The following is a 16,791-nucleotide window of genomic DNA, read 5'->3' on the forward strand; positions in this document are numbered from 1 at the left end:
CTGGCTACACAGGTCGTCACTAGTTATCACAGCCACAAAGTCCGCCTATTTCTACATTTCTCTTTTTAAAATGTGATTTGAACCCTAACCACACTGCTAACCCTATGCCTAACCCGAACCTTAAATCAAGACCAAAAATATATTTATTTTAAAATATAGTCATTTTTTTAAAGATTGTGGCAGAGGTTACTATTGGAAACCCAGCCAGACAGCGTTCACTTTTACTGCCCTCCCCCACCCACTCAGCAACGATGGTATTAATGCCATTTTAGGTTCTCCGTCGTCAGTACGTACTTCATGTCCCACTTATCATCAATGTGATGGCTCGTTGCAGTGATGTATGAGAGCGTGTTCATAAATGTCCAACAATCTGTTGTTAATGCTACGTATGGTGTTCGAGAACTCTCCATCAGGGCCATCACGGTTCTTCGACATGGCATCTGGTAGTCTGGTTCTAGATATGCCATTAAGGTATTGAAGCCGACATCATCTACCATTGACAATGGCTGGACATCAACAGCAATCATTTCTCTAATCAGCGATGTGATTTGCTTACTCCATCCATTGTCACACTCTTTCAGCAATGCACCTGCACTGCCGCTGTAGCTCAATTCCACCTTGCAAAGTTTGTATTTCATCACCTTCTCCTTTTACTTCTCAAAGTATTGTCATACAGGACTTCGCCGCTTTCGCTTCCTCTCCATTTTTCCAAATTGTTAACGAAGATGACATGTGGAAAACTATTTATATCCATGGCAAATAATTTGAAAGACGCGCATCTTCTCCTACATACAGCATTATTGCGGTACGTATTTATAATATATATATATATATATATATATATATATATATATATATATATATATAGCCTTTATGATGAGGACCGGGAGGTTAATGATCCCAAATGTGTTAGTCTTTTTCAATTTACAGTTAGTTAACTTCTCTTGTTTTTCGATCAACAAACAAAACACATTCCATATTCACAGATGTGGCTGACATAAATAATAAAATAAAATATAAAACAAAACAAACCGATTTGCAGCAGCACTATCTGTGATCATCTTAGCTGTTTCCAGCTTTAGCTGAGACAAGGAGAAAATAATGAGTTTTTACAGCACCTTACACAACATGTATATACACTAATTTCCTTAATCACCCCGTTGACTCTGTCCAATTTGAAATATAGTTGAGTAGTGAAGACCAGAGTCTATCAAACCTGGGGTCATAAGTAATGTTGCACATTTTGGGGAATATTTAGAGGTGGAAACTTTCCGTCTGAATTAACCGGAATATATGGGAATTAACGGATATATATGAAAATAAAATATTAATACCATTTAAATATATATATTTTTTTGCATTGGATATATATACCATATATGGAGACATAATTGCAAATGATTAAATCCTTCCAATAGAAATTTTAAAAAACAATTTAGTTAAGAATTCAACTTTAATTAAATGAGTTGACATTTCACATGGGAGGATTTTACTGAACAACAAAAGAAAGGCAATATTGAATGATCCCCAATGATCCATCGCATCTCTCAAAAACGTTTTCAACATACTTCTGTAAAATGATAGTCTACAAACTAAAGCTTTGGTTGTCTTCCTCTCAGGCTTCCATGTTTTCTTCCTGGACCTTCCCAATATCCACCTCTTGAACATCAGACTCTGAGGCCTCATCTTCACTGTCACTTTCCAACCTTGATGAGGACTGCTCGCTGTCAGGCTCAAAAAGCAACAAAAAAATGCCCTGATGGCCACCAATTTTTCAACCCTTTTATTGGTCAGCCTGTTGTGTGTTTTGGTGTGTGTGTTCCCAAACAAGGACCAGTTGCGCTCTGAGGATGTTGGTGGGATTTGGAGGATGAGGGAGGCAACAAGGGAAAGAGCCTCAGATCCACAAAGTCCCTTCCACCAGGTGGCTGATGAGGAAGGAATGGAGTTTTGCCTCCGTATGTTCTCTCAGAAGTATAATTTGCAGTAAAAATAATGAAGAGTTAAATGTATCTGATTTGGATCATATGTGACCTTGTCATTTGCTGTTCGGATGGCCATGATTGTACGCTCTGACTGCTCTTTTTTAAATTGGTAAGCAAGCAATCTGCTAGGCCTATTGCTATACTCATGGCTGCTTTAAGATGACTCCAGGAGGTGCAGTCTCGGGATTGTTTATGTATTCTTTCACAGCATTCTAGCTCCCTCTCAAGAGCTAACCTGTGTGCTTCCATTGCTTTTTTCTTAGAGGAAGCATATGCAATTAGATGGCCTCTTAGTGTGGCTTTGGCAGCGTCCCACATTGTGGCTGGAGAAACAGGAGAATTTGTTGTGTTGTGTGTAGTTGTCTATCCATGTAGTAACCAATATATAGAATGCTTCGTTTGATAACATGGAGGCGGTGAATTTCCAGCTCATTGACCTCGGGATGTTTTTACAGAGGTCAAAGCGGAGGCGCACAAGGCGTGATCTGAAAGTGCTATGGGTCCGATTGTACAAGTGACAGAATTTATGAAAATCTTTGCGATAGAAATATAATCTATACGAGAGCAGGTGTTATGGACATTGGAGTAGTATTTATAGTCCCTAATTGAGCTATTAGTCTCTCTTCAGATATCTATCAATCCCATCTCTTTAGTAAGAGAGTTCAACATCTTTGCCAATCTAGGGTTTGTGGTGGGGACTTGAGATGATTTGTCCAGAGTTGAGTTGAGGGTACACTTAAAATCTCCAGCCAGCACTCCAAAGGAAATACAATGCTCATTGAACAGGGTTATCATTTTCGACATGAAATCAGGAGTATCTGTGTTAGGGACTTATATATTTACAATAGGAATTGGTTGCCCATATAGTAACCCAGATATCAGAATACACCCCCCCCCCCCCCCCCCACCCCTCAATTATGAATAAAACATGCGTATGGATAAGTATGGCTGTGCCTCTACTATTTGATTTGAGAGATGGGAAATACAGCTGTCCCACCCAAGCTCTGCGGAGTTTAGCATGTTCAGTAACACATAGGGTGGTCTCTCGTAATAGCGCAATGTCTGCTTTTTCCTTTTTGAGGGCACATAATCTCAGAAAAAAAAGAAACGTCCCTTTTCAGGACCCTGTCTTTCAAAGATAATTCGTAAAAATCCAAATGCTTTCACAGATATTAATTTTAAAGGGTTTAAACACTGTTTCCCATGCTTTCCCAGGCAATGAATGATAAACAATTAATGAACAAGAACCTGTGGAACGGTCGTTAAGACACTAACACCTTACAGACGGTAGGCAATTAAGGTCACAGTTATGAAAACTTAGGACACTAAAGAGGCCTTTCTACTCACTCTGAAAAACACCAAAAGAAAGATGCCCAGGGTCCCTACTCATCTGCGTGAAAGTGCCTTAGGCATGCTGCAAGGAGACATGAGGACTGCAGATGTGGCCAGGGCAATAAATTGCAATGTCCGTACTGTGAGACGCCTAAGACAGCGCTACAGGGAGACAGGACGGACAGCTGATAGTCCTCGCAGTGGCAGACCACTTGATCACAGGTGCATGTTTTGTCTCACCAGGGGTGATGGTCGGATTTGCGTTGATCTTCGAAGGAATGAGCGTTACACCAAGGCCTGTACTCTGGAGCGGGATCAATTTGGAGGGTGAGGGTCCGTCATGGTCTGGGGCAGTGTGTAACAGCATCATCAAACTGAGCTAGTTGTCATTGCAGGCAATCTCAACGCTGTGCGTTACAGGGAAGACATCCTCCTCCCTCATGTGGTACCCTTCCTGCAGGCTCATCCTGACATGACCCTCCAGCATGACAATGCCACCAGCCATACTGCTCATTCTGTGTGTGATTTCCTGCAAGTCTTTTGATACCCTCTTTGTTCAGGGACACATTATTCCATTTCTGTTAGTCACATGTCTGTGGAACTTGTTCAGTTTATGTCTCAGTTGTTGAATCGTAATATGTTCATACAAATATTTACACATGTTAGGTTTGCTGGAAATAAACGCAGTTGACAGTGAGAGGACGTTTCTTTTTTTTGTTTAATATCTTTTTCAGTCTTATTGCATGACCTAAATCATGGCAGTTCCAGGTCAGTAGATTTAAGGTACTAGTCAACGTCATCGAACAGTAATCGACCTCTAGTGCAAGTCATCTCTGGGTATAGGTGGATAATAGTTACAGCTGCTAGCTAGCATGACTCACCTGTGCCCAGGAAGAGCACCTCATACCTCCCGTCCACAGCATCCACCAGGTCCACCACGATGGAGGTGAATCGGTAGTCCACCCCAGTTCGGACCACCAGAGGGCGCTTGTGTATTGTGTAGACAGGGTGGTACATGAGGGGGTGTGCCCTCACAAAGTTCACTGCCTCATCCGAAAACTCCTTGGTGGAGCGGAGGCCCGGGGTGAACGTTCCTCCTGGACACTGTAGACGAAAAGGACAGATAGCTCTGGTTGAACTGGGTCATGTTCAGTGGCACCACAAAGCAGAAAACCATCTGAAACAGGGAAGAACTACTGTATCTGGACTTGGCCAATCAAAACTGCATGTTTCCTTTTCCATTGCACAATGTTTTGCTACGGTGTACATCAATGAATACGTAGCATGTACATCAATGAATACGTAGCATGTCGCTCAACATGTTCTTGTGTGTTGGATCATGGGAATTATGGGAGTTTGACCACACCAAGACACTGACAGTTTGACACATTGTTTCTTTTGATTACTTGTTGATCTTGATTTGACTCTATGATCAATAGCAACTTCAAAGCTACCCATCATTTGTTTGTTTATTGGTCCTGAGTGTACGTACCGTTCCAGGGCGAGGGTAGGGGATCTTTCCAGTGTAGGGGGTCCACTGGTAGTTGTGTCCATGCTTGTGTGAGAAGGGGCCATTGAAGACATTGCGAATGTCGGACATAGAGTACACACACACGGCTGAGCCCTTAAACACAGACCTAAGGAAAGAGGTGGAAAGGTGGTGGAAGAGAGTCATCAAAATTTCAGTTGAATGCATTCAGTTATACAACTGACTAGGTATCCCCCTTTCCCTTTTGCTAAACTGTTTTTGGTATATTTTAGTTGTAACTATATTAGACTAAGCATAGGTGATTTGATGACGATGAAATATTGAAATTGATGTGGTGCTGGAATAGTGGAGGCAGCTCCGGTTTTCTTTGAGACTTGTGGTAATTCTCCATGGTTCTAAATCAATAGTTGTTCAGTAGTCTGAAAATGTCGGAAACATTAACTTGCTTGAACTGTTTGTTACATGCAATATGCTTTGTGGACTTCACAGGACAGATGTTGCTCTCCGGTTTTGTGATAAAACAAAGGTGTGGTTAAATGTATTAAGGAATATAAACTAACAGGTTGTAGGGCAAACAACACAATTATCACAACACATTTTCCCTGGCTTGGCTTCCCCAGTGATTTTACCCACAGGTTGTAATATGTTTTTTTCCCCCTGGCTTGGCTTCCCCAGTGATTTTACCCATAGGTTGTAATATGTTTTTTTTCCCCCTGGCTTGGCTTCTCCAGTGATTTTACCCATTGGTTGTAATATGTTTGTTTTTTTGCTTGGCTTTCCAGTGATTTTACCCATAGGTTGTAATATGTTTTTTTCCCCCTGGCTTGGCTTCTCCAGTGATTTTACCCATAGGTTGTAATATGTTTGTTTTTCTCCCCTGGCTTGGCTTCTCCAGTGATTTTACCCACAGGTTGTAATATGTTTGTTTTTTTCCCCTGGCTTGGCTTCTCCAGTGATTTTACCCACAGGTTGTAATATGTTTGTTTTTTTTCCCCTGGCTTGACTTCCCCAGTGATTTTACCCACAGGTTGTAATATGTCCCGTCCCCCCCCTGGCTTGGCTTCCCCAGTGATTTTACCCATAGGTTGTAATATGTCCCCCCCCCCGGCTTGGCTTCCCCAGTGATTTTACCCATAGGTTGTAATTTGTCCCGGCTTGGCTTCTCCAGTGATTTTACCCATAGGTTGTAATATGTTTGTTTTTACCCATAGGTTGTAATATGTTTTTTCCCCCCTGGCTTGGCTTCCCAGGTGATTTTACCCATAGGTTGTAATATGTTTGTTTTTTTCTCCTGGCTTGGCTTCTCCAGTGGTTTTACCCATAGGTTGTAATATGTTTTTTCCCCCCTGGCTTGGCTTCCCCAGTGATTTTACCCACGCACCGCTACTGAACTACCCCAGGGTTCTTCATTTGTGGAGAACTACTGGGTGGGCAGGCTTTTTTTTAGCCCAACACTAACAAAATACATAGAATGTATGGTTGTGTGTAAAACAACATTTTGGAATGATTCAAGTGATCTATTACCCCGCAGTGGAAAAGACAGCGTACACGACAGGATTGCGTTCGTCTTGTGTTGGCTGAATGAAGACATCCCCTGATGGGAAGCAAGTTGACAAAGGTGTTAACAGTGCCTTTTCTATAAACAAGTGTCAAAATAAGACTAAGCCTCCATTTTCCTTTATCTGCAACTGATTGAATTGCAGCCTACTGTACAGTATGTCAATGCCGCAGGAATTAAAAGCAGTCTCACTCAGCTCATCGAAATAGGTCTCCACACCATCACTGCCTATCACTGAGCACACCAGCCGAGCCTTCAGGAAGGTCGTCCACTTGTTGACCAGTGACCTCTGACCCCCATCATCATTCTGGGAACGTGAAACAAAGTTAGGGGGAATTTATGTAAAATGGTAGATCATTCAATATCATCACCACAACCATTTGGCTTTCTAGAGTCCAATAGTTATGCGTTTAGTAGGAACGAAATGGGAGAAAATGATTTGAAACTGAGGTATTATCCCCTAACTTGGGGAAGAAGGGCTCATAGTATCGGCTGGAACAGAATAAATGGAATGGTATCCAACACATCAAACACATGATTTCCATGTGGTTGATGCCATCCCATTCACTCAATTCCAGTCATTATTATGAGCCATCCTCCCCTTCAGCAGCCTCCTGTGGTGTGTGTGTGTGTATGTGTCTGTGTGTTTGTGAGGTCAGGGGGTGATATACGAGGGTCTCTCACCAGGCATACTCGGCCCACCCTGGCCAGGACACTGGGGCTACCCCCCCCAGCCGAATCCAGGCTCTTCTCCCGAAAGAAGAAGTAGAGCTTATCATCGTTCCTCTCGGAGCTGTCAGGAATCTGCTGGATCTTCACAAACACAGGCTCTGGAGATGGAGACAGACATTAGTCAATTTGAGAAAAGAGGGTAATAGAGAACGAGAGAGAGAGAGAGAGATTTTTATTTATCCAGTTACCAGTCACCTTCTCCTAATCCCTGCCTACATGTACATACAGTATCTACCTCAACTACTCCAGTATCCCTGCAAATTGTAATTTGGTACTGCACTTTTGGGAAGGGCTTGCAAGGTAAGCATTTCATTGTATTTGTGCAAGTGACAAATGAAAGAGAGAGAGACATAGAGAGAGAGAGAGAGGTGTGGCCGACTTTTTCTCAGGGCAAAATAGTCATGAGTAGCTCAAAGTGTCACCTGTGGGTCAGGGGCAAGCTTACCATTCAGCCAGCGGGAGTCATATTGCTCAGTCCTGACGGCAGGTCTGTCTCCCAGGGTTCTGAAGATGGCCGGGTCCGTGCCCATGAAGTCAACGTGGACTCCTGCATACAGATTCCCATCTAGCAAAGAGGGAACAAAAGAGGAAGGTGGATGATGATGATGATGGCTATTGGTATTGTAAGTGAGAACTGTGGTGGGAACTGTTATGATGAACAGACAAGAAGAGGTCTCACTGATAAGGGCCACAGCATTCTCCTGCAGTGGGTCATAGGAACATTTCCCTTGCCCTGAGTCCACATAGCCAGGGACCAGCCTGAACAGGTACTCCTGCACAGAGAGGACAATACATGGATGTAGGTATGTTTCAGACCTGGGTTCAGATACTATTTTAGGTACTTCAATTGCTTTTTAACACATTTCATAACTAATATTTAGATCACTTTTATTTGAAAAAACAAATAGTTGAATATTGGAATGCATTTCAAAATACCATTTGGAAAGTTTACTTAACTAAAAATACATATCGTTGGAAGTATTTGGAAAACAAAATAGTTGTGAATGTACATAGTAGTTTAATTTCATGACCGCAGTCAATTTCCACGTGACCATTGAGTCTGTCACGACTACCGCCGAAGTCGGTCCCTCTTCTTGTTCGGGCGGCTTTCGGCGGTCGACGTCACCGGCCTTCTAGCCACCGCCGATCCACTTTTCATTTTCCATTTGTTTAGTCTATGTCTTACACACCTGGTTTCACTCACCCAATTACCTGTTTAGTATTTAACCCTCTGTTCCCCTTGTTTGGTTGTGAGTGATTGTTTGTTGTATTGTGGTCCGTATTGTGGGCTTAGAATTATTCTTGTATTATTTGATGACTTTGAAGAAAGTTACTTTTATTTAGTCATCTCTGCTGTCCTGCGGCTGCCTCCTCTGCACCAGCTACACACAGACCCTTACAGAGTCACTGTAACTGGGCTTCTCCAAAACTGCACTTTGATGCCACTGATGGTCATTAGTAGCCTACCAAACTTGATAATGGCCTGGTACTCAGCGCTCCATTGTCTCGCTAACACACTGACATCGATGCAAATGCGATAGAAAAACTAATCAATCACTTCATGAGAGCCTTGGCATTCAGAGTTTGAGCGGACTAGGATCACCTGGTGTGCAGCGAGAGCCAGCTCCTCATAGCTGGTCGATGCATAGAATGAAAAACCTATGTTGCACCACATTTCTATAGGCTATGCTATGCAAGAAAACAGAGTTTTAATGGCCTCTTTTTAAAAAGAGCAGGTCACATCAGCTTTCTATAGGCTAGACCCAATATTAAGCACATTGCTTCTCTTTACAACCGGAGTAGCCTACCTGGCTGGCATATAAATGAACCATGGGAAAAGCCTCTTGCAGTCGCTATTCAATGACATGTATTTTATTCCTCTGCCCCTGTTCCGACAGGTACGTGATAATGGCCCATATTATCACTCGTGAATGATGGCCACCGTGTGCTGTCTAAGGCAATGCATTTTTTGGGGGACTTTTTCTAATCATAGTCACATGCAGCCTACCCAATATGCCTATATGTTTCGATGAGGGTTGTATCACAACTAAAGTGGCCAAATAGCTCTAAGCGCAGTCTATAGGCCTAGGAACTGTGGAACACAATTAGAGAGCACATAGCCTACAGAGCCTAGTGAAACGTGTTCTTATAAGCCCAGTCATTTGCACAATCAGGTGTGAAAACAATCAGGTGTGAGTTTTGACTGGACACTATTTAAAAGAAGTTAAGCACATCAATCACTGGCCTAACCGAGTTTATCTGGACCCCCGCAAGGTCAGAGTTCTTTTTACTATATTTTACTATCCTGTGCAAATGTTGATTTGTGGTAGTGGGAGACAATGTTGGAGACTTTGTAAATGACTCTGTTGTGGTTATCTGCAGATTTAAAGTAATTTTTAATAGTGAGAAAAGCATCTTTCATCTTCTTCAGATGCCGTCTTCAAAATTAGCAAAGGCAACAACCATATTATTTGCATTAGTGGTGACCATGGTGTTGATTTTGGTTGAGATCTTGTAGTGATCCAAGAGTTTCTCATATGTACTGACAATGCATTGTCCAGTATGACTGCCTTTGAACTGTTAACATGCCAGCATAACACTGTAAGAGTCCAATCCTGTAGGAAGTGCCCTGCCTTTTAGCTCAACTTTTGGAGCAGGGTATTTGAAATATGTTTGGGGAAAAGATATTTGAAAAGTGTTTCAAATAGTATTCCAGAAAAGTATTTGAAAATACGTTCAAATACAATTTGGTAGACTGTGGTTTTTACAAATACCCATTCAAATACAAAAATAAAAGTAATTGTTTTATGTTGCGTATTAAAAAAATACTCAAATAACAAATACTCAAATACACATGCATTTGAACCCAGATCTGGCATGTTTGTGTGTGCGTCTGTCTGTGCATGTGCATGTCTGTTTGTGTCCGTACCTCTGCTCTCCATCCTCTGTTGATGAAGGTGCAGATGGGCTTGTAGGCCCCTGTGCCACAGGTGTACAGGTGTGTGCGATTCCAGGGTTCGATCAGACGCACAAAGTTTGCACACTCCCCCTGATTAGGACAGAGGGAACAGAGTTACAATCAATACGCTTGACATACTGTGCATATATACTGTACTACAATAACAACAGTATTTGTGTAGCCCTTTTTATACATTAAAGCTAATGGTCAAGACGTAAAGGACACTGACCCGCCCACCCTTTCCAGTCATTCTACACTCTCCTTTCCTCTGGGTAGTGGCCGGCCAGTGAATCTGAAGGAAGAAGTGTAGAAAACATTTCAGATCTGGTGCATTGTATGATTTTCTGCATGTATACATGACATATTCTAAGCCTTAAAATAGGACATCATAAAGGTTCATACATGCTTATAAATAGGTCATGATAAAAAAAAGCATTATACCTGTGGACGTCAAGTGTGACTTTTATTTGCACTCATAGGCGTACAGATGGCTTCAGTGGCTGAATATTTCATAAAATGTAATAAAACACAAGAATGGATACTGGCAACTTGACTCCAGGGCGGCCATCTTCATCAGGGGAATCTTATCAGGTAATATATGTATCTGTCTCTGTGGAATTTTATCATAGGAGTCATCATAGGGTTTTCTCTTACTATGAGGGGCTCCTTGTTGATGTTGTGCATGTCCAGGGCCACTAGGTACTCCCGGCTGCCCAGGTAGAGACGACCCTGGTCCTGGTCCATGTGCAGGATGCGGTAGTCACTGGTGTTGAAGGAGAAGGAGAAAGGCCGTGCCGTCCGTGTCTCCATCAGCTCTGGACCAACACGCACGCACGCACGCACGCATGCACGCACACACACACACACACACACACACACACACACACACTCACACACACACACACACACACACACACACACACACACACACACACACACACACACACACACACACACACACACACACACACACACACACACACACACACACACACACACACGTAGGCAGAGAGAGACAGACAGAGAGGAGAGAGAAAGAGAGAGAAACACAAAGACAGGCATCATTAATGGTGCGGCAGGGTAGCCTAGTGGTTAGAGCGTTGGACTTGCTAGTTCGAATCCCTAAGCTGACAAGGTACAAATCTGTCGTTCTGCCCCTGAACAAGGCAGTTAACCCACTGTTCCTAGGCTGTCATTGAAATAAGAATTTGTTCTTTAACTGACTTGCCTAGTTAAATAAAGGCACAATAAAAAACAAATAAATTTGGATCAGAATACATTTGGGGACAGGATATACCTGGGACTTGGCTTGAGAAGCATGAAAGCATGAATCCTTAATGGTGAAATTGCCATGTCCATTTGGGATATTACAACAATAAAGAAGTTACTGCAAACAACAAACACCTCGCACACGCGATAAAACAGCAGCATACAGTGCCTTCAGAAAGTATTCAGACCCCTTTACTTTTTCCACATTTTGTTATGCTACAGCCTATCCAAACATCTATTAAATCATTTTTCCCCCCTCATCAATCTACACACAATACCCCATAATGACAAAGCAAAACCACGTTTTTAGACATTTTTTGTAAAAAAAAAAAATTAAAACGGATATCTAATTTACATAATTATTCGGACCCTTTACTCAGTACTTTGTTGAAGCACATTTGGCAGCGATTACAGCCTTGAGTCTTCTTGGGTATGATGCTACAAGCACACCTGTATTTGGAGAGTCTCTCCCATTCTTCACTGCAGATACTCTCAAGTTCTGTCAGGTTGGATGGGGAGTGCTGCTGCGCAGCTATTTTCAGGTCTCTCCAGATAGAGTCGATCAGGTTCAAGTCCGGGCTCTGGCTGGGCCACTCAAGGATCTTTAAAGACATGTCCCGAAGCCACTCCTGCGAAATCTTGGCTGTGCGCTTACTTTAGGTCATTGTCCTGTTGGAAGGTGAGCCTTCGCCCTAGTCTGAGGTACTGAGCGCTCTGGAGCAGGTTGCCTGCCCTGCACCCTATTTCATAGCTCACAATGAAATAGGGTGCAGGCCAGGCAGCAGGCTGTTAGCCAGCCTGCCAGCTTAGTGGAGTCTGCCACTAGCACAGTCAGTGTAGTCAGCTCAGCTATCCCCATTGAGACCGTGTCTGTGCCTCGACCTAGGTTGGTCAAAACTAAACATGGCGGTGTTCGCCTTAGCAATCTCACTCGAATAAAGACCTCCTCCATTCCTGCCATTATTGAAAGAGATCGTGATACCTCACATCTCAAAATAGGGCTACTTAATGTTAGATCCCTCACTTTCAAGGCAGTTATAGTCAATGAACTAATCACTGATCATAATCCTGATGTGATTGGCCTGACTGAAACATGGCTTAAGCCTCATGAATTTACTATTAAATGAGGCCTCACCTCCTGGATACACTAGTGACAATATCCCCCGTGCATCCCGCAAAGGCGGAGGTGTTGCTAACATTTACGATAGCAAATTTCAATTTACAAAGAAAGAAAACTATGTTTTCATCTTTAGAGCTTCAAGTCATGACATCTATGCAGCCGACAAATGTCACTTTTTATAGCTACTGTTTACAGGCCTCCTGGGCCATATACAGCATTCCTCACCGAGTTCCCTGAATTCCTATCAGACCTTGTAGTCATAGCAGATAATATTCAAATTTTTGGTGACTTTAATATTCACATGGAAAAGTCCACAGACCCACTCCAAAAAGCTTTCGGAGCCATCATCGACTCAGTGGGTTTTGTCCAACATGTCTCCGGACCTACTCACTGCAACAGTCATACTCTGGACCTAGTTTTGTCCCATGGAATAAATGTTGTGGATCTAAATGTTTTTCCTCATAATCCTGGACTATCGGACCACCATTTTATTATGTTTGCAATCGCAACAAATAGTCTGCTCAGTCCCCAACCAAGGAGCATCAAAAGTCATGCTATAAATTCTCAGACAACCCAAAGATTCCTTGATGCCCTTACAGACTCCCTCTGCCTAGGACAAAAATCAGTTAACCTCCTAACTGAGGAACTCAATTTAACCTTGCTCAATACCCTAGATGCAGTTGCACCCCTAAAAACATGTCTCATAAGAAACTAGCTCCCTAGTATACAGAAAATACCTGAAAACAAGACTCCCTAAATTCTATCAGCATATCGATTGTGCTACCAGGGCTGGTAAAACCCTGGATCATTGTTATTCTAACTTCCGCGACGCATATAAGGCCCTCCCCCGCCCTCCTTTCGGAAAAGCTGACCACGACTCCATTTTGTTGCTTCCAGCCTACAGACAGAAACTAAAACAGGAAGCTCCCGCGCTCAGGTCTGTTCAACGCTAGTCCGACCAATCTGATTCCACGCTTCAAGACGGCTTTGATCACGTGGATTGGATATGTTCCGCATTGCGTCCAACAACAACATTGACGAATACGCCGATTCGGTGAGCGAGTTCATTAGCAAATGCATCGGCGATGTCGTACCCACAGCAACTATTAAAACATTCCCAAACCAGAAACCGTGGATTGATGGCAGCATTTGCGCGAAACTGAAAGTGCGAACCACTGCTTTTAACTTCTTCGATATAGGGGGCGCTCTTTTAATTTTTGGATAAAAAAACATTCCCGTTTTAAACAAGATATTTTGTCACGAAAAGATGATCGACTATGCATGTAATTGATAGCTTTGGAAAGAAAACACGCTGACGTTTCCAAAACTGCAAATATATTATCTGTGAGTGCCACAGAACTGATGCTACAGGCGAAACCAAGATGAAATTTCAAACAGGAAATGGCCCAGATTTTGAGGGCGCTGTGTTCCAATGTCTCCTTATATGGCTGTGAATTTGCCAGGAATGAGCCTACACTTTCTGTCGTTTCCCCAAGGTGTCTGCAGCATTGTGATGTATTTGTAGGCATATCATTGGAAGATTGACCATAAGAGACTACATTTACAGTGCCTTGCGAAAGTATTCGGCCCCCTTGAACTTTGCACCTTTTGCCATCATTTCAGGCTTCAAACATAAAGATATAAAACTGTATTTGTTTGTGAAGAATCAACAACAAGTGGGACACAATCATGAAGTGGAACGACATTTATTGGATATTTCAAACTTTTTTAACAAATCAAAAACTGAAAAATTGGGCGTGCAAAATTATTCAGCCCCTTTACTTTCAGTGCAGCAAACTCTCTCCAGAAGTTCAGTGAGGATCTCTGAATGATCCAATGTTGACCTAAATGACTAATGATGATAAATACAATCCACCTGTGTGTAATCAAGTCTCCGTATAAATGCACCTGCACTGTGATAGTCTCAGAGGTCCGTTAAAAGCGCAGAGAGCATCATGAGGAACAAGGAACACACCAGGCAGGTCCGAGATACTGTTGTGAAGAAGTTTAAAGCCGTATTTGGATACAAAAAGATTTCCCAAGCTTTAAACATCCCAAGGAGCACTGTGCAAGCGATAATATTGAAATGGAAGGAGTATCAGACCACTGCAAATCTACCAAGACCTGGCCGTCCCTCTAAACTTTCAGCTCATACAAGGAGAAGACTGATCAGAGATGCAGCCAAGAGGCCCATGATCACTCTGGATGAACTGCAGAGATCTACAGCTGAGGTGGGAGACTCTGTCCATAGGACAACAATCAGTCGTATATTGCACAAATCTGGCCTTTATGGAAGAGTGGCAAGAAGAAAGCCATTTCTTAAAGATATCCATAAAAAGTGTTGTTTAAAGTTTGCCACAAGCCACCTGGGAGACACACCAAACATGTGGAAGAAGGTGCTCTGGTCAGATGAAACCAAAATTGAACTTTTTGGCAACAATGCAAAACGTTATGTTTGGCGTAAAAGCAACACATCTCATCACCCTGAACACACCATACCCATTGTCAAATATGGTGGTGGCAGCATCATGGTTTGGGCCTGCTTTTCTTCAGCAGGGACAGGGAAGATGGTTAAAATTGATGGGAAGATGGATGGAGCCAAATACAGGACCATTCTGGAAGAAAACCTGATGGAGTCTGCAAAAGACCTGAGACTGGGACGGAGATTTGTCTTCCAACAAGACAATGATCCAAAACATAAAGCAAAATCTACAATGGAATAGTTCAAAAATAAACATATCCAGGTGTTAGAATGGCCAAGTCAAAGTCCAGACCTGAATCCTATCGAGAATCTGTGGAAAGAACTGAAAACTGCTGTTCACAAATGCTCTCCATCCAACCTCACTGAGCTCGAGCTGTTTTGCAAGGAGGAATGGGAAAAAATGTCAGTTTCTCGATGTGCAAAACTGATAGAGACATACCCCAAGCGACTTACAGCTGTAATCGCAGCAAAAGGTGGCGCTACAAAGTATTAACTTAAGGGGGCTGAATAATTTTGCACGCCCAATTTTTCAGTTTTTGATTTGTTAAAAAAGTTTGAAATATCCAATAAATGTCGTTCCACTTCATGATTGTGTCCCACTTGTTGTTGATTCTTCACACAAAAAATACAGTTTTATATCTTTATGTTTGAAGCCTGAAATGTGGCAAAAGGTCGCAAAGTTCAAGGGGGCCGAATACTTTCGCAAGGCACTGTACCAGGTGCCCGCTTGGTGTCCTCTGTCGAAATTATTACGTAATCTCCAGCTGCCTGCATTTTACCATTTGCTTCAGAGGAGAAAGTCAACTGCCACGAATGATTTATCATCGAATAGATATGTGAAGAACACCTTGAGGGTTGATTCTAAACAAAGTTTGCCATGTTTCTGTCGATATTATGGAGTTAATTTGGAAAAAAGTTTGGCATTGTAATGACTAGATTTTCGGGGGTTTTTCTTAGCCAAACGTGATGAACAAAACGGAGCGATTTCTCCTACACAAATAATCTTTTTGGAAAAAATGAACATTTGCTATCTAACTGAGAGTCTCATCATTGAAAACATCTGAAGTTCTTCAAAGGTAAATGATTTTATTTGAATGCTTTTCTTGTTTTTGTGAAAATGTTGCCTGCTGAATGCTAGGCTTAATGCTATGCTAGCTATCAATACTCTTACACAAATGCTTGTGTAGCTATGGTTGAAAAGCATATTTTGAAAATCTGAGATGACAGTGTTGTTAACAAAAGGCTAAGCTTGTGAGTGAATATATTTCTTTCATTTCGTTTGCGATTTTCATGAATAGTTAACGTTGCGTTATGCTAATGAGCTTGAGGCTATGATTATGCTCCCGGATATGGGATTGCTCGAAGCAAGAAGTTAACCAAGGCAAGGTGACCGGAAACATGACCGAATACAAACAGTGTAGCTATTCCATCCGCAAGGCAATCAAACAAGCTAAGCGTCAATATAGAGACAAAGTATAGTTGCAATTCAACGGCTCAGACACAAGAGTCTACAGGGTCTACAGTCAATCACGGATTACAAAAAGAAAACCAGCCCCGTCGCGGACCAGGATGTCCTGCTCCCAGACAGACTAAATAACTTATTTGCTTGCTTTGAGGACAATACAGTGCCACTGACACGGCCCGCTACCAAAACCTGCGGACTCTTCTTCACTGCAGCCAACGTGAGTAAAACATTTAAACGTGTTAACCCTCGCAGGGCTGCAGGCCCAGACGGCATCCCCAGCCGCGTCCTCAGAGAATGCGCAGACCAGCTGGCTGGTGTGTTTACTGACATATTCAATCAATTCTTATCCCAGTCTGCTGTCACCACATGCTTCAAGAGGGCTTCAACTGGACTTCCTGAC

General features: G+C 42.5%; 1 protein-coding gene across 1 annotated transcript in view; it reads right to left on the bottom strand.

Annotated features, from left to right (window-relative positions):
- Nucleotides 1-16,791, bottom strand: part of LOC135504536 (semaphorin-3F-like) — a 112,120-nt gene that overhangs the window by 6,987 nt on the left and 88,342 nt on the right. Inside the window, exons 3-12 of the mRNA XM_064923216.1 lie at nt 10,710-10,870; nt 10,285-10,347; nt 10,026-10,145; nt 7,776-7,869; nt 7,542-7,661; nt 7,049-7,194; nt 6,557-6,671; nt 6,331-6,400; nt 4,810-4,954; nt 4,199-4,421 (exon numbers count right to left, since the gene is read on the bottom strand). Of these exons, the coding sequence (XP_064779288.1) occupies nt 4,199-4,421; nt 4,810-4,954; nt 6,331-6,400; nt 6,557-6,671; nt 7,049-7,194; nt 7,542-7,661; nt 7,776-7,869; nt 10,026-10,145; nt 10,285-10,347; nt 10,710-10,870 (1,257 nt within the window). The remainder of the gene's footprint in view (nt 1-4,198; nt 4,422-4,809; nt 4,955-6,330; nt 6,401-6,556; nt 6,672-7,048; nt 7,195-7,541; nt 7,662-7,775; nt 7,870-10,025; nt 10,146-10,284; nt 10,348-10,709; nt 10,871-16,791) is intronic.

The sequence above is a fragment of the Oncorhynchus masou genome, chromosome 18, assembly GCF_036934945.1.
Source record: "Oncorhynchus masou masou isolate Uvic2021 chromosome 18, UVic_Omas_1.1, whole genome shotgun sequence".
NCBI classification, from domain to species: domain Eukaryota; kingdom Metazoa; phylum Chordata; class Actinopteri; order Salmoniformes; family Salmonidae; genus Oncorhynchus; species Oncorhynchus masou.